The sequence below is a fragment of the Cyprinus carpio genome, chromosome A12 (assembly GCF_018340385.1).
Source record: "Cyprinus carpio isolate SPL01 chromosome A12, ASM1834038v1, whole genome shotgun sequence".
NCBI lineage: Eukaryota > Metazoa > Chordata > Actinopteri > Cypriniformes > Cyprinidae > Cyprinus > Cyprinus carpio.
This window is the reverse complement of record NC_056583.1, coordinates 13,894,798-13,913,598: the sequence shown is the minus strand read 5'-3', so window position 1 is coordinate 13,913,598 and position 18,801 is coordinate 13,894,798. Positions and strand designations below refer to the sequence as shown.

At 39.0% G+C, this 18,801-nt stretch overlaps 2 protein-coding genes across 2 annotated transcripts in view; one reads left to right on the top strand and one right to left on the bottom strand.

The window, feature by feature from the left end:
- The window catches only part of LOC109100161 (bone morphogenetic protein receptor type-1A-like), a 33,699-nt gene extending 31,621 nt beyond the window's left edge, over positions 1-2,078 (top strand). Inside the window, exon 13 of the mRNA XM_042767687.1 lies at positions 175-2,078. Coding sequence (XP_042623621.1) covers positions 175-300 — 126 coding nt within the window. The 3' untranslated portion in view covers positions 301-2,078. The remainder of the gene's footprint in view (positions 1-174) is intronic.
- On the bottom strand, positions 1,890-10,114 carry LOC109100159 (multimerin-2-like). The gene is made up of 8 exons (XM_042767686.1): positions 9,738-10,114; positions 7,355-7,474; positions 7,161-7,267; positions 6,931-6,993; positions 6,062-6,163; positions 4,935-5,353; positions 3,342-4,830; positions 1,890-2,932 (listed from the first exon to the last, which is right to left on the bottom strand). Exons 1-8 carry the CDS (start codon positions 9,998-10,000, stop codon positions 2,514-2,516), a joined length of 2,982 nt encoding a protein of 993 aa, XP_042623620.1. The 5' UTR covers positions 10,001-10,114; the 3' UTR covers positions 1,890-2,513.
- Between the last annotated feature and the right edge of the window lie 8,687 nt (positions 10,115-18,801).

Sequence of the window (18,801 nt, the reverse complement as noted above, 5' to 3'; positions counted from 1 at the left end):
TTGTCAGCATGTAGGTATACATTAGCCATATAGTTGACATCATTGCTAACCTATATGTAACTTTGATTTTTGATTTCATGGGGTCTTTAAACATCACTGCTTTGCAACAGACTATTTTATAGTGTAAAATGCAACCTTAAACCAGTTGTGTTTTGTTTTTTTGTCTCCACACAGTGCTTACGGGCCATGCTGAAGCTCATGTCTGAGTGCTGGGCACACAACCCAGCCTCTCGCCTCACAGCTCTTCGAGTCAAGAAAACACTCGCCAAAATGGTTGAATCACAGGATATCAAAATATGAACAGTTTTCCCTCCAATGCCAGTCTGAGAGAAATCATGGAGATATTGATGCTCACTTTTATGAATTATTGCCTCGGTTCTTAAACAGACCTATGGGAGCTCTGCTGAGCAGAACATTTGCCTCCCTGTATGCCTGTAATTCCTTGCCTTGTTGCAGTAATGCTCGTAGTGTCATGTAGCACTCTCTGCTGGACAGTATGTGCCATAACAGACCCATGAGGAACGAAGGACAGCGGTTCTGCAGGCATAGGCCTTTTTTTCCTTCTTCAGGCACTCTTTTATATATTGGGAGAGAATTGAAGAGCATATGGTGCTTTCTGTGAAAGCTGTGTAATATGAAACGTCTGCATGGAGGAGTGGCATGGTGCAGTAATGGATCCGTGTGAGCGTAGGCTTGAGGATTGACCCTCTGTTATTGACTGACTTGGGAGGCGGACATATTTGGGTTGATATTCTGACTAAACCCCCAACCGTATGCTTGGGATATGCTCAAGTCAAGATATGTGTGGCTAGCGTCACAAAAAATGGCAACTCTGCATTTGGATCATGTGCAGCTGTGGCCACTGAAACATCAAAAGTGAACGCTCCCTATTTAATTCAAATGACCCATATTATGATATATGTATCAAACAAAAAAGTCCCGTAAACTACATGTTGATATTTTAATTAATAGCCTTTTTTGAAATATTATTCCTTCAACTGCTTTCCTTTCTGAGAATTTGTCCATTAGATGTTCAAATACAAAACTGAGTGTTAGCAATAAGGTATTCTGTTTGAAACCTTCCCGTTTGATGAAGACTGGGAATGTATTCACTGTTAGGAATATAACGTTCAGGTATGATGACAGGAGTCATTTGATCATCACCCCTTGTTTGGCCTGAAGAATTGATGTATGACTGGCCAAATATTGTGACAATCTAATGTTGTGACGCTTGGGAATCATATGACTCATAAATGTCTAATGTGATAGAATAATGCAAATGCATGTGCTATTTATTCATGTCATATAGTATGAATTACTGTTGTAAAATATTTTTACTTGCAGGACTATTAACACTGTTCTTGTAACTGACTTTCTCAATATTTTACAGAGCAGCTCAACGGTGCAAATACTAAATTTATGACTATAACAGGAAATTTAACATTTAATAACTTCCTATTAAAGTCTGGGTAAATTATCATTATTTGTCTTTGATATAATGTTTCAAACTAGTCCCTTTGTCTGTAATTTACTGAAAAGTCAGTTTCATATACATTATTAGCACTTGTGGAAAATACAGGTTTAACGTCAAAACCAGGGTACTTTGCCTTGAAAGACAAGTTGGTCATTTATGCCTTGAAGATCAGGTTATATCACTGGGGTGCATTTAAATAAGTTGTTATAGCAGACTGGGAAATATAATTATACAGGTACAAAACCCGTTGTTTTGGATTGAAGATTCAGATCTCCCGTTGCTTGTGTGTCTTTTCTTTTTGTTCGGGCTGCAGTTGTGCTCAAGCCTTTTCTGTCCATTACAATCATGCCAGTTACTGAAAATCACATTTGAACTCATTAAGCTCATCTGGCTAGATAAATGACTACACAATGCCTTTGTCTTAATTGTTTAATGTGTAAGGAAACATGTAAAATGACTAATATGAACTTTTTTTTAAATTGTGCACAATATCTGGTTTTAAGAGAGGTGCCTTATGTTTACCAAGAAAATCTGTTCTGTACACAGAATTAGTCCAATGTATCAATTTTTTTTTTAAGTAAATTGCATTATTTTAGTACACAAACATTGTTTAATTCTTGATTGACATTTACAATTTATGTGATCATTTGAATGCATGATTTTGAGGATTTCCATTTTTTGTATAGAGTGTCCCTTACTATTTGTACCTTTTGTCTATTCATATAGCCTTATAGAAACTGGTTTCCATAATGTGCTCCTTGCCTTATTAGTAGATCCTCCACATTTTAAAGATCAACAGAAGGACTGGTGGTATCTAACTGTTTCTGTTATATAATGGTCTTCATCTTATTTCTTTAACTTACCTTGTTTTCTCAGTGTTATTCCAAAATCAGTTACAAAACATAATCTTTCATCAAGTATTTTTGGCACCTTCAAGAACAGGCTGCATGCATACAAAATACAGCATGTCTGGCAGTGACGCACAGTGCGTCAGACTCAAATGTATCCACCCATTTCTTTGTTGCTCACCCATTTCTCTTCATAGCATGTCCTTGTGCTCTGTAATGAAGAGCAATAGTCCAGACAGTGTGTTGTCCCAAGGCTGCACTTTTCGTAATGATCCATGCATCAATTCTAATGTAACTGTCTCTCCTTGCCGAAGTTCCAGCAGGGAGGCTCGGCTCACTGGTCCCCTTTTTTCCCCTCGTTCCTGTCTGAGAGAGGCCACTGGAACTCCACTGCGCTTCAGTACAGCCAATGAAAGGCCTCTCTCAAAGTCTAAGGTCACTAAAAACAGATAGAATCCAGTTTCAGTTGCCTGGAACACCCCTGATGTGGGATTAAAAGTACCACCATAATTCACAGCCACGTTTTTCGATGTGAGCTCCCCATTTGGTCCTCTTCTGTTGTCCAGGCTTGTGATGAACACCACGGGGGAATGTGGTAACTGAGCATGTTCTGAAGAGATGAAGTTATTTAGATGATTTTTAATTAAAAAGTATAATTTTCAGTTAGAGAAAAAAAATGCTTTGTCATAATGTAGTTTTAGTGTTGTCCATCGAGGGGCAGTGTTGTATGTACACCAGGGGTGTCAAACTCAATTCCTGGAGGGCCAGAGCCCTGCAGAGTTTTGTTCCAACCCTGCTCCAACACAAACCTTGTAATTTTCAAATAAGCCTGAAGGACTTGATTAGGATCAGGAGTGTTTAATTAGGGTTGAATCTCAACTCTGCAGGGCTCCGGCCCTTTAGGAATTGAGTTTGACACCCCTGATGTACACTATGCAAGTCTTTCAGTACCAAATTACTACTTCATTTATGTTCAAAACTAATGGCAAATGAAATTACTGTATTAATAAATCTCTTACCTCTTTCTATGTATCTTTTTCTTCGTCCACTGGAAACCTTTTCTTCTCTTTTGATTAGGTCTTCTTGCTTTTGGCTCCCCCTTCTCTTGCCGCCTTTCTTTCTCACCAGTCTCCAAACGTCCTCTAGATTCAGGCTTCTAGTCGAGCTGGCTAGTTCTTCTGTATTACTGAACAGTTTTTGAAACATGTTTAAATGACCCTCCAGGGTCTGACGTAGGAATGCTATATCTGCCTGCAGTTCTACAACAGAACCACCAGGGGGCTCAGTGCAGTTGCCACAGCGCTCTTCCAACATAGTTATTCTACCTGCTAATTGCTCCACCTCTTTTCCCAGACTCCAGAAGTCACTGACTGAATAATCAACATCCTCCTCTCCAGTCGAAGGGTCTGGTAAAGAGGACTGGTAACTTTCAGGGCCCCTCACCTGGTTATTTGTACCGGTCCCCTCTAAGTATGCCAATGGGTCATCGCTATTCATCTCATTTCCATCAGGATGCTTTCTCCAAAGGGAGGCCAGAATCCTATCATGTGTCTCAATCTTTTGCTGCATCACAGTCATTCTCTGTAAAAGATCCGGGATACTGAGGTCTTTCTTTTGGCTGTGTGACCAGTTTAAGAATTCCAAGACCTCCTCTCCGAGTAGCACTTCCAGGACTTCAGAATGGCATACAACATCATTCAGGAGGGCAGAGAAGGTGGCTGATAGGCGTCGAATTGCATTTGACTTGTCCTCATCCCGCTTTCTCAGGCCTTCAATCACTTGCTGGCTGTCTAGGAGTGAAGCCTGTTGCTGGGACATACTCTTTTGAAGACTTCTGCTTCTGCCCTGCTCAAAGGCCAATGATTCCTTTATATTCAGCAGGCCCTGATGAAGATCCTCCATTTCGGTGGCCTGAATCCTCTCTAGATCCACCTCCTCAAGTGCAAGTTGGTTCTCTTTTGCTAACTGAGTCACATTAGCCACCTCCAGCTCCAACCTAGCTAGTGAACTGCCAATCAATTTACAGCTACAGGCTTGCTCTGCAATTACTGAATCATTTCTATGTAGTTGTTGGTAGATGTTGTCCAGGACAAACTCAATTTCTCTCAACTGACCCTCATGTGCACTTAGGTTAGCTGTAAGCTCACCAACACTGTTGAGCACCCTGACGTGAGTAGCCTCCACCTCCAGACCTGTCTCTGCAAAGTGGACCTCAGTGCGTTTGTTGACCTCCTCTAGGCTCTGTCCCAGGTTCAGTAGGTCTCTTTGCAGACCCCGGACAGCTCTATCAGAGTCCTTAGAAGTCTCAGACAAGTTGCTGAGCTTCGCAGAGTTACTTTGTGCCTTCTCATGTAGTTGGGTGATGGCCTCCCACACTCCTGATTCCTGTGTTGTTTTGCCTCCACTTGGATTGACAAATTCAGCATGTTCTCTCTGAAGTGCCCCTTCCAGCTTCCTCTGACCAAGTCTCACCTCCTCAACCAATTCAGATAGAGACTGGAGATTCACCTGTTGATATAACACAGAAATATGTTATTTGTGAATGTATGCACTCTTTTTATGTGTTGGGATTTTTGAATAGCCATTTCAAGGAGTCCTGGGAAATGAATGACCTGTGTATCATGACTTTGACTGAGCTGATCAACCATTTCTTCCTTCAGTTTTGTTAGGTTGTGTTTCAGCAGTTCTTGCTGGGCCTGAAAGGCCCTCTCTATCTGGTCTTTCTGTGTATCCAGTTGGGTTTTCATTTGACTGATCTGGAGATGACTGAGCTCTAGTTTCTGCTCAATAAGTCCACTATGACTTTCACCTATGTTCATGGACCTGTTGTCTTCCTTTTCCATCCGCAACTGCTGCAAGTCCTGAGACAATGCGTGCACCTCACTGGACAGATGCTTCAGTGTTTGATTGAAGCTTTCCAGCACTGGTTGAAGCTGACTCATCATAGTTGACATTAACTGATGCATCGACAGCAGAATGGATGAATCAAGGAATGGCAAAGGCTGAGAGGTAGGGATCCCTTCTCTGGCACCTGGAATATTGATAACAAGCCACTTTAATGTTGAAGACATACAATTTTTATACATTTATGATGTTGTTAAGTGAAAACAGTGGAAGAAAACTCAGCTTTCTATTTGTGTGCCACATTATATACACATTTTAAATGACTTCATGTCTTTATCAGCATATTGATTCCTCATACAACAACAAGAATAGCTTTAAATCGTTGAGCTCATGCAGACAAGTCTCCCTGCCAGAACCTCGTCCCTAGAGGACATCACTTAGCTTTTATGGTGTTTTCATCAGGAATAACCCTTTCCTTACCTGCCTCCTAAACAAACACATCTCACTATGTCACTGAATATCTGACTAACTACAGCTAATGCATTTTTGATGGATGTTCCTTTACAGGCTGTATTTGCATTTAAACAGAATGAGCTCAGTGGTGATATTTTCTTTGAATGAGGCTAGATTCCAGGAGAAGCTATAAACCTCTTTCCAATCATCTATTCTATGATTCATCTTGAGCATTTGGTTTACTGATGACTTTTTGCCCTGTCTCCTTCCGTCTATGGGTGATCACATCATGGTGGAGTTTGTTTATAAGAAAGACAGGATATCCTCCAGAAGCTGTTCCCTTTTTGATGGTGAAATCTCACAGTATGTATACTGTAATGTGTCAGTCTAAATGTTTTTCCTTGCGTGCCTAGCTTTGCTGGCCACAGACTTGGCATCTTACCAGCAGGACTCTGGTTTGGTGAATCACCATGCATGGGAGCCTCCTGTAGAGGTTTGTCAGCCCAGTTTGCATCTTCCAGTTGGTCAGTCCCCATTTTGCCTCCTAGAGATGAACGAACAAACATTTTGTTTGGAAGGAGAATGTGGAAAGCAAGTTAACCACAACATCTCAAGTCTAAGGGTAAATATTGGGCCCACGCATATGCCCAGTTGAGAGGGGGTAGTTTTAGACCTTAAAGATTTTTAAACATCTAATCTAGAAGATTACTGTGTTCAAAATACTCAACGAAAGTTATATTTAATGACCTGATATTACCAAAAATTATTTTTACTAAGCCTTTTTTGTTGTTGTTGTTGCTTTCATGATATAAGGGCTTAAAATATTTGGCACACACAAGACTCTTGTAAACAAACACACCAACTTCAAAGTGTAAGTAAAATATTAAATTGATTAATGTGATTTAAACTGAAAGAGTGATGAATAGATTAAATGACATATTAGACCGTTTCATGACTTCTACAAAGGCATGAGGGGACAAAGGATAGCTTCTGGTAACAGTGTGGGAAAATTTTCTTCCATCAAAACATTAATCTGCCAGATATTTTGGATATGTGGAAAACATGACTAAGTTGTTGTTATTCTTAAGCACGATTGTTTCTTTTGCCTGCTGGCATAGGGCATTGCTTCTCCAGCTATCCAGTGCCAACTGACTGTCCCTTTCCTGTTGAAGGACGCTCGTTGAGCCAAAGGCTTGCTGGATATGTCCTCTGTTTGTCAGAAAGGTTGTTTTAAAAAAGCAAACTTGCAGAAAAAGAAAAGGTATGAAAGGTTAAAGGTAAAGCCAGCCTTGCCCAAAACAACAGACTTGCCTGAGCTGCCATTGTCATTAATCTCAGACTTTAAAGCATGCTTCTCATCCTCTGGAGGTTTGCCTGGAAAGTAAAGATAAAGAAGAAGCAGCAGATGAGTCACCAAAAGTGGATGGGCTACTCAACTGATGTGTTCCTTTTAAAGTGGCCGAAGAGCAACATGCATACTCCTAACATATTGTATGTATACATATGAAACTGAAATTGTTCATATTTGCATGAAATGTTACCTTTTTCCAGACAGTTGTGTCCTCCATATCCTGGGCAACATTTAAAGAGCAAAGAAGAGAGTGCTATCTGCTTCTGCTTGTATACAGGCCGTGAGGACTGCCTATACCTGATCATCATCACCATCATCATCATTCAGAAAGCAAACCAAAGCAGAAACGTATGATCTGAGGTTGTTTGAGTTTATGTGACTTACGTGATTTGGCAGTCAGGAGCTCCATCAGAACAGGGGTTCACAGATTTCACAGTTTGAGTCTCCGTAGTGCAGAGTACGGCTATGGTGACCATACGGTGATTTACATATGCACACCAGTTTCTGGCAGGAGAGAGGAGGTTTGGGAAGATAAAACATGAAATAAAAAAGAGACAAGGGAAGTGTGTAAGGCTGATGAAGATAAATGCTCTCGAGTCCCTATTTTTTCCTGTTTTACCCTTCTCAACATGCTCAGGGCTAGATATAATTGCTGAGCAAACGGTTTTAAATGTTGTTCTATTGGCAAGTTTGTTATGTTTGTTTTTAGCTTTCTGTTAAATCAGAGAGAATCGCATTGATTACCTTGTTTACACATCCTCAATCTTATTTTGGCAAGTCTGTGCTTTTCTGTGGTGTAGTATTTCGTAAACATACAATAAATACACAAAATACATTTGGCAAAAAATGACCCAGTTAGAGAAGTTGTCAAACACTGGAAGGTATGTTTGGTGACAACTCTTTTGTAATAGCATTGTAGTGGCCTCATTTCCCAACAGTCAGTGATGAACACTATAACTGCTGATAATGTATAAACCATGTTGAATGAGTGTTCTCATTTTTAACATTATAAGAGCTGACAGGATTTTATAAACAGGATTTTCCATGTCAGTTCTCTTTCTTTCTGCTGTCTGTGTTGTCCATGCACAGTTTATTCCCCTCAAATGACTTGGATGCTTTTCTTAGAAGCTGTTCACATGGCATGTGTTCCTGCATATGCAAAAATTTCATTGTGTTTCTATGGGACACATGATGCATTTTTCTGTCTTTTAATTTGGCACAACACAACAGTGCATCCTGTGTGAATGGTGATCTCTGATCTCTGTGATTTTTCAATATTTTTCAGCATCCCCTGTCATTAAAATGGCTTGTCAAGGTAAAAACACTTAAACTTTTAAAACATATTTCCATTCTTTTCTAGCTGTTTTCAAATGCAAGAACACATCCTGTATGAACGACCCCTTACTCATGCTTTTTCAACTGACCCTCCTTTGTGCATCCGCTGCAGAAACAAAGAGATTAGATAGCGGTGGGCTGTCCTGTTTCCTCTAATTTGCCACCTTGAACCATAGTCCCTTTGTCCAGTAAAACATCAGCCCCTATTCAGACACTGATTCGGTCATATTTCGGCTGAATGCTAGTCCTGTCTGCCGCTTTATGGCTTTATCATTAATCTGTCTTCATGTACCCACATACCTTCATCAGTCTACCTTTCTTTCATCTTTACCCTTCTTTTTTATCTCTCTTTTATTTTCCTTTAAATACCTAAACACTTTTGATAAGTACTCCTCCTATGTCTTTTCTGGACACAGCTGTTGCTCATTTTCTTTTGTTCTGGTACAGACTAAAAGGTAAATGCCCTTGAAAACTGCTGTAGGGGTACCTGTCCTCTGCCTCGTTGTTATGCTGTACTGAGCATGCTCAGTCCGGTCTAATTCCTCTCTCATTAAATCTCAACCTTAAGAAATCAGCATAGAGCTCCCAAAGAAAGTTACTGTGTGTGTTATCAAGGCTGAAGTACACATCTGAGAGAGAGCTGATTAGAAGTGGATAGTTAACATTTGCATCACAAGACTCTCACTAAATATATCCTCTCATCACAGTATGTATTGGATTTCACACTGAGTTGGAACTCAGTCACTCCATAATACTTTCCCAGCAATTGTTTTAGATTAGATCACTGAAGTCCTAACTTGTATTTTCATTGTAAAATTACTGTAATCAAGCCTCCTGGGTAAATTCATTTCAGCACGAAGGGAGAATACAATGGTCAGGGTAAACTGCATTTTTAACATGATACTAATGAAAACAGGGGTGTGTGGGATACTTGTACAGTCCATTCAATGGTTTGTTCTGTTATGTACTATAGTGCTGATCATTTAGCCTAAAAATAAACAAATAAATTAGAGTACATATAATACCACTCAAAAGTTTGAACTTAGAAACTTGACTTGAATTTGTTTTTCATGGTCTTAAAAAGGTTTGTTAAATGCTTTTGGTTTTGTATTTTACATGTTTTGTATACAAAAAGAATTGCCTACAAAGGAAATTTTTAATTACCTTAATAAAAAAAAAAAAAAAAGCATATTATAATCAAAATTTCTTACAAAATTACCATTATTTGTATACTTTTATAAATTATTTTAATGAAATAATTTTATTTAAATTTTTTCATCAATAGGTTGGGCCAGACAGGGGACAGCAACCAGCATATTTTTCACAATATTTTCATTATTTATGCACATATTAAATATTCGGACCTGATTCACACACAATTTTATGTATAGTTATAAATATAGACAGTTTGAAATATTTCAGTTTGACTCACCCTCTCTGTGCAGATGGATGTACAGTCTCTCTTGAGGGAGACACTGAGTTTTGAGGGTTGCCATCTGAAGGTTTTGGTATGCCGTGATGTTCTTGGGGCAAAGCTAAGTGAGTGGTCCCAAATGTGCCAGAAATATGCTGTGCCCTTCCTCCGATCCCCACAGCCTCTTCTTCCTCCATGTCAGGGTCCCTGGCCCTCACCTCACTGTGGCAGCTCATAGAGTTCAGCACGGCCAACAGCAGCAGCAGCAGAGTTTGGGCCATTTTGCCTTCCAGAGTTACTGAAAGTTTTCCTCTGGATGGCAGTTATTAAAAGTAGTCTTAAACAATTCTGGAAACTCCCCACCCCTCTCTCTCTCTCTCTCTCTCTCTCTCTCTCTCTCTCTCTCTCTCTCTCTCTCTCTCTCTCTCTCTCTCTCTCTCTCTCTCTGTCCAAAGTAGAGGGTGACATGGGAGTGGATTTTCAAACCTCTCCCGTCCCACTCCCACACAAAACAATTAATCCCGTCCTGTCCCAATCCCACAAAAAATTGGGGGTAAATCCCGTCCTGTCCCAGTCCCATGAAAAAACGGGGGGTATATCCCGTCCCGTCCTAATCCCGGAAGAATGACTCCCATTCCCTCCCACTCCTGTGTTGTGTTTTTTGTTGTTGTTGGCCGGAATCATGCCCACTTTAGTTGAATAAAAATCCAAAATGTAGTTTTTGGTTATTGAACTGAAAGCCAGCTTAAACAATGCACAGTGTACTTTGCACACACATTAAATTTCATGTAAATCATCCATGCTTCCCCCCAAAAAAGTCAGCCTCTAGTCCAAAGCAGCCGGTATCCTCACCAGCATGCCTCTCTCCCCACCCTCTCTGTTCCCACTCCCTCTTGCTGTTGCTCCCTCACTCCCTGGACAGTATCAACACCCTCTAACAATAGAAGGAAATCTGCCGCTTGTTAACAACCATAAATCCATGCTACTCGTGCTACTTGCAAAAATACAGCTCCCTTCCACACTCAAGCTCACATATTGCAGTCTTATGCATGATGCTTCTTTGCATGAAAATGTTTGATGTATATACTTTTTATATAAGCAGATGGAACATACTTTATCCAATGTGGCATTGCATTCACTTTTTTAACACTTGACCTTGTTGTTGCTAGCACTATCAATGATAATTCCTTTTACTTATCTAGTCTTTAGTTTATACACTGCTAACACTGTACAATAAGGTAACCGTATTGGCTGTTTATTATAAGTATGGACTGCAATTATGTCATCACTTTAAATACTTAAGCTCTTTAAAGCACAATGGATTCTGATTGGCTGTCAATGTTTTTATCATTCATCAGCTGGAAAAAATCACTGCGATTCCAACAATGTGGTGTTCCTCTGTGCTATTATTGTTATAGTGATATGGACTCAGCTATTATTTCTTTTATTATTTTATTTTATTTTTTTACATTTATAAAAATTTTTAAAATTATATCTTTATTGTTATAGTTATCATCCTTGGTGTAAACAGGCATTTACCCTCTTAAATCAAGCATTCCCCAAAAAACCTTTCAGTGAACAGTTCTTCAAAGAACCATTATTTTTCTAGTGTGAAGAACATTTTAATAATAAAAAGAGCCTTTTACCAATGAAATAAATATTTTGTGCAATGCCAAGATTCCAGGATATTATAGATTTTGCATGGATTTGATGGCAATGAAAACACTTTTAAGAATGCACATTTCTAATGCTGTGGCTCAGAAATTGTGTTTGCAAAATAAAGAAAAAATAAAACAGATGTCAGCACAGCTTTAAATATGCTGTTTCCAGTCCAGAGATCGTCTGCAGTGATAAATGGCTAGAGTTTTTATAACACACAAGAGCCCTTGTTCTTAGCGCTGACCCCGTTCCGTAAACCATGCTTCCCAAACTCCATCTTTGGAGCAGACATCAGCTGTTCTTTCTCAGCCTTGAGTGAAAACATCCCACCTAAGAGGTCGGACTAGATTTAGACTTCATGTGGTGGGGTTACACAGAGAGAATGAGTTACTGTGAACCTAAGAAGGCATTTTTTCTGTGGTGTGTTGGTCCTCAGGGTCTCTGGCTTCATATTTCTGTGCTTGACTGCCTCAACAGTGTGCAGCTCAGCTGTGACAACAAACATGGGGTCTCCTGGGCCAGGTACTCCAAGCCCAGCAACCAGCACTCAGCCTGTGCTTCACCAGATGTCTTCCTGCTCTCTGACCACAGACTTCCTGTCTGTTAAAATCTGTTAGGCTTGACCGAAAAAGAGGCCATATGCCTACTTAAGAATAGGGGGATGAGATTATCTCTTATTAACTAGCTAATATAATTTTTGGGATGTTGAGATAAGAAGTTTTTAAATGCCAGGCATGTTATAGTCTTTAAGGCAAGTAGTATAAAACTAGCCTTAAAAGACTTCAAAAGCCTTGAAATAAGTGAGTATATTTAGCTGAAACTAGTTCTTGTCTTTAATAAATCAGTCAAATGGCTGAACAACAGTAACACATGATATGCTAAAAGTGGTATTGATGTCTTTTTTAAAAAAAAAATTGTACTGCATTTTACTAATGAGTAGACCCACACGGAGATTTCCAGAATTCATTAATTCTTTGTAAATGTTCATATATTTTATTTTATTAAAATCATATCTCTCACTCTTTCTGTTTGTTTTTTTATTAGGCGCCTCTTTGAAATACTTGATTTTGATTGGTCAATCACTGCATTCAGCAGTCAGATATTTACTAATATTTGCAGTGCTGTATATTAGTCCACTCATGTGGGTGAGTAAAACTGGTGCTACTTTCATGTTTTTTGTATCACACAGCAGATTCACTCCCTCCTGTTCACTTTCTTGTACTGTCTTGTTTCTCGAATATCGATTCCAGTAAAAATGACCTCAGATTACTTCACCTGTTGTACAGTTTGTTGCTAGGCCGATTGTTCTGTTCATTGTAGTTAACTTTTTTCTATGTAAACTTTAACCTTTAAACCCTACTATCATATTTGATGTGTAACTTTCTAAGACCTCTAAATTATTAAAATGATCACAATTTTGCTAAAAAGAAACCTGTAGTACACGATCTTCTATACATGCTTTCTGCCATCTTATTGATTTATATTATATATAGTATGTATATATTGGACTATTCTTTATATTAGCGTAATTTGTAAAACATATCCACCTTGGTTTTGGTACATGTCTTTTTCTGTGAAATCTTTATTGATTTTTATAAAGTAAACATGAGAATAATTTTATATTTTAATAAATATAATAAGTACATCACTCAATCAAAAAAATCAACTTAGGTTTACTTGATTATCCATTGTTTTTTTTTAGAAAAATCATGTTAAAATGTATCAAATATGATAGATCAGGCTTTTGAGGAAAGCCTTCCTTTAAGATTTTGTCTAAATGTTCAATAAACTGTTACACTGAAAAAAAAAAAAGATTGATATTTCATATTTAAGGCTTTAAGGTATTACATATTTCCCCTATGGGAAAACCCAGCATGAAGAAAAACAGTTTATGTTTACCATAAAAGCATGTTCTGACTGGCATGTGTTTGTTTGCAGTAGAGGAACCGAGAACAGCTGGTATATTCACCTGCAAAGCACTGGCAGGGAGGTGAGATGCATTCGGATGTATTTCAGTGTGATATTTTTGTTCTGTGCTCCTGCTGAATCTCTGATCCTTTGAGCTCTTCTGACAGCGCAGTATCAGCTTATTTTCAGCTCTCTGTTATGTCATGCTAGCAGAAGAACAGTTTAGAAATAGACTACACAGCAGTCTACACAGCTTACGTTCTCTGCACGTTTATGTTACGTACTGAGGATCATTTCCCAGTTGGTGAGATATCAGCACCACTTGTAATCTGAATCTTTGCTTATGTGCTTTTTTCTGATCAATCATTGACTTGTTTTGGGATGCATTTTTGACACAGCCTCTATTTCCATTGTCAGTCATAATCCTGTGATCCTTAACCAATCCGCACTCACCAGGTGGGTTGGTATTTGCCATCAGATTGCATCACACCACAGAATCCTTGTTGTGACTTTTGCCAAACAATTCAAAATATTTCTTGCATGGAAAGTGATTCAGCGGTTTTTGTTTGAAATTTCACATTCCCATTTGCAGGACTGCAGCAAATGCAACATATTATACCCCAAAACGTTGATATTAACTCAATATACTTATGTTACCAGGAACATTCTATGCTCATAACTATTATTATAAGGACTATTATAATCTATTAACATGATATATATCTATATCTATATCTATATCTATATCTATATCTATCTTTCTATCTATCTATCATCTATCTATCTATCTATCTATCTTTCTATCTATCTATATAATTTTATGTCATATTAATATAATAATAATAAATGTGTATATATAAAAACGTATTAAATAAATTTACATTTAATCATTTAGCAGACGCTTTTATCTAAGGGAATTAGACCAACAAGAGTGCATGTGTCAAGTTCGTTTTTGAAAAATGGCTAAAGACTCGGATTTGAGTTAGGCAAGTCATTCCACTAGCTGGGAACAGTCCAGGAAAAGGTCTGTGAGAGTTATTTTGTGCCTCTTTGGGATAGCACCATGAGGCATCATTCACTTGCAGAACGCAAACATCTGGAGGGTGCATAAGTCTTGAAGGAAAACATAAGTACCTTGAGTTTTTGCAGTGATGGGAAAAGCTATATTTTTGAATGACAGATCCTAATGATGACATGTAGATGGAGAAGAGAAGTGGTCCGAGCACTGAGCCCTGAGGAACCCCAGAAGAAGTCAAGAAGTTGTGACTTAGAAACCACACCCCTCCGAGACACCCTGAAGGACCTACCTGAGAGGTAAGACTTGAACCACTGGAGTGTGGTTCCTGAGACGCTCATCCTCATGAGGGTGGACAGGAGGATCTGGTGGTTAACTGTGTCAAAAGCAGCAGACAAATCCAGCCAGATGAGTACTGAGTGAGGATTTGGAAGCTGCTCTTGCCATTCTCAGGGCTTCAGTAACCGATAGCAGGGCAGTCTCAGTTGAGTGGCCACTTCTGAAGTCAGATTGGTTGTTGTCCAGGAGGTTGTTCTGTGTAAGAAACAAGAAGAGTTGGTTAAACACAACTCTCTCAAGTGTCTTTGCAATGAATGGAAGAAAGGATACCTGTACCTGTAATCTGTAGTTTGTGTGAAGGCAAGTGTTGATAATGTGAGTAAGCACAGGTATAAATGAAGAAGAAATGGCCTGAAGGAGGTGAGTAGGGATTGGATCAAGTAGACAGGACAAAGAAGAGAAGAGAAGGTTTTGAAAAGTGTGTGAGAGTCAAAACAATTGCTAATTTTGTGGTAGTATGTCGTTTTAGCAGTGGAGACATTTGCAGAGAAGGAGGGAGGAGTGACTGATAAAAACTAAGATCAGTACAGTTTTTTGATTTGTGCCCCTTTCTCTCTGCAGCTGTGGGCCTAGAGCGAAGTTCACAGAGAACTTCGGACAGCCAGGGGGCAGAGGTGGTGGTGCGTGCTAGTCTGGATGAAAGGGGGCAAAAGTTGTCTAACCAAAGTGTTAGGTTGATGATACACGGGGCAACTTTTTGAGCAATGTTGCCAGGCAACTTTGGGCAGTGTTGCCATCAATGTGCAACCAGGTGAGACACAGGGCTCACGACTGTTCTAAAGTATCCAGATAGAAATTTGTTACCCATTCTCAATGGGAAAGTGCCCAAGCAACATTGCTCAAAAAAAGTTGTGCGACAAAATTGCTCAAAAAGTTGCCCCATGTCTCATCAGCCTTAGAGTGGAGCAAAGAGTGTCAGTAGAAGTGTTGGTGTCCATGCAGTGCTGAAAACTGAGAGGGTGGAGGAAGTGAGGATGAAAGCATAGAGGATTGGCAAGAAGAAGAGAGTGGATGTAGGTTACACCAAAAGGTGACCTGCAGAGGAGTGTGTGTTGTGTCAGGAGTCAATTTGAGATTAAAAGTGATGAGGAAGTGGTATGAGGTGTATGAGGAAGTGTTGTCAGTGGAGAAGTAGCATGTGTAGATAAGGTCATTTGTGATTAGCCATGGTAGACAGTTGCTTGAGGTCAAATGAGGTCAGCAGCCTGGGGTCAGCAGCCTGGGGTTTTCTAGGTGGATTTTGAAGTCACCGAGTAGTACCAGAGGAGTACCATCCTCAGGGAAGTAAAATTAGTGGAGAGGGCTGCAGGAGTGGCAGTGTCCTCAGCCTCAGGTTTGACCCAAGTCTCAGTTAGGGCCATGAGGTTGAGACTTGAATGAGTAGCAATAGATTAAATAACGTATTCTTTGTTTACAGCAGATTGGCAGTTCCAGAGTTCAACTGGAATAGATAGTAACGTAATAGAGGACATAGGGACAGTATGCAGATTGTTAATATTGTGTTGCCTCCAACGTACAGAGTGTGATTTAGGAGTGTTAGTATAGCAGAGATTTGAAAGCACATAGTGAGTACAACTGACTAAAACAAGTAGATAAGAACAAGCTGTACAAAAAGTAAAAAAAGGGGTGAAAAGCAATACTCAAGTTCTTGTCGTGTCCTAATCTGTTATATACTCACCTGATACCTCCGAAGCTGATACCTTCCGAAAGCTCTAAAATGTTGCCTTCGGAGGCAGCATTCCAAGGCAGGAAGGCACATAAAAAAAAATAATAATAATAAATAAATAAATAAATAAAGATGGCATCTGAAAGTTGCGTTTGATGGTCAGTTTGTATGTAAATGTATGTTTCTGACTAACTTTTTGCACTTTTGATGTTATTTCTAGAGAGAAATCAGTATTATAATGATTAAATATTCTTTTAGTTATCATCAAAACTCATTCTATTTTGTTGTAGATCATTAAACCATTATGCTGCCTCAGAAACCTGTCCGAAATCAGTTACATGAGGTGCAAAAATGCTGCCTGCAAAGACACTGCATGGGATAATGTTTCCCAGAACGCAACGCGCTCCATGTAATGTTTCATCTTCAAACGTGTGAGTGAACTGGAGGCTGGGAGTAGTAATTATAAATGTAACACTTTTATACATACATGTTACTGTAGACTACAAACTATTGCTGTGTATCTAAAAACAATATCGTAAGTGGAACATAAATTGTACTTTAATCTCTACAGTACATTTCCGATCAAGTCAATAATCACCTTTATCTCTATAGTGCTTTATATAGTACAGATTATTTCAAAGATATTGAATAATAAAACTATTGCAGTAATATAATATATAAATAGTAAAATAATTTGTTGGCAGAGACTATTTACATGAACTCCGCCCAACAATGCCTAGCTGCGATAAACAGTACTGCAAAAGATATCCATTTATCTGTAGTATCAGTGAGTAAAAGACGTGTGATGATTGATCGACCTGAGATCAAGGCCATCGTTTACCAAACTTGTTCTACTCGTTTTCCCATCACATATCAGATCAGAAAGGCATTTATTTTCAATAAAAATAAAGTAAATATTTGAAAATTGGAAAAAAAAACATCTCATTAATAATACAGTGTTATAAGGTGGTTAGCAGTATAGGTGTAGGAAGGTTTTTGTCCCAATAAAAAAAAAAATCATTTAATAATATTATGATAATTTAAACTATGTTATTGCATACTGTTTTATAATGTACTACAGTACTGAAATATAAATATCTGCCACCTAACTACTATTTACACAATTATTAGTTCTTTTCAGTATTTAAAGTCCAATACTTATGAAATGAGTTCCATTGGGCAATATAGCATTGTTTACTAGTATGAATCTTTAATTAACAAGCCTTTGTAAAAAGAATGGTTAGTGCATTTATTTGTGAGGTAACAACCTCAGCAGCTGTGCAGAATTAATGTTTTGTCATGTGACAACACTTTAGCATACTACATTTGTTGCTTATTGGCCCTGTCCCAAATGGCACCCTAAACCCTCGCGGTCTTCCTCTGAGTCTGCACTTTCGTGACGTAATGCCGCTTTGACTGTAGGGTAGAAGTCTGCTGCGGGGCTCGGCAGAAGTGGATCGAGGGCGCATAACGGCTGCAAAGGGGGTGCTCGCGAGCACCCTTCTGAATGCCTAAATGACAAATGGAACACTTTACGGTCTCGTGGACTTAACGGAGAGCGCACACGGCGGCCATTGTAAGTCCGTAAGACCGCAAGTGCACATGAAGTGTTCCATTTGGGACAGGGCCAATTGTATACTGTTTCACACACTATTCTTTGAAAATAGTAGGCCATTTTCGATTATCCGGGAGTGACGCACGGTGACGCGCTGCCAAGATGGCAACAATCACCTTCGCCAAATTTGAGCTTCAAAAACGCTCTTCAGGAATCTATGGGTGACGTCACGGACACTAGGTCCATGTTTTTATACAGTCTATGCAGTTAACATAGTAAGCAAAACAATGTTTCCTAGCAACGACAATCACCTAATATCTAATGAGAAAAGAAGCAAACCACTTACAAGCTGCTGTCCTCTTCAGTTGCTTTACTACCTCTTCTGTATATCAAATGTATATCACATTGCATTAACTTTCAAGTATACTTTACATATAAAACATAAAAATACACATATTACATTAGATACAAATTAGGGACAGCAATATTATAAAGATGTCACATTATGTCATATTTGTGCAGTATATATACAGTATATATAGCCTATACTACAAATATATATACAATATTTTTACTGTTGTTCTGGTAAAGTGTTGTTGTTGTTTTTTTTCATTGAACAGATAAGAATGCTTACTCAAATAAATTCCCCAAAAAAAAGAAATAAACAACCAGGCTTTGAGGCAGGACGTCCCCAAGGTTCAAGGGGATGGCAATAATAAAAGCTTCTGGTTTTAATGCACTGCTGTCTAGAGCGTAATAAAAATGTAATTAGTCTGTTCGACATTGCTGTGAGAGGCAGTGTGTGTCTGCTGTGTGTGTGTGGGTGGGTGGGGGCTGTATCTGCAGCGTGACTTAAATGCACTGCAGCATCCAGCCGGTTCTGTCTCTCTGCATGCTGTTCTCTTGCGCCTGCTCGCTCTCTCTCTCGCTTTCTCTCGCT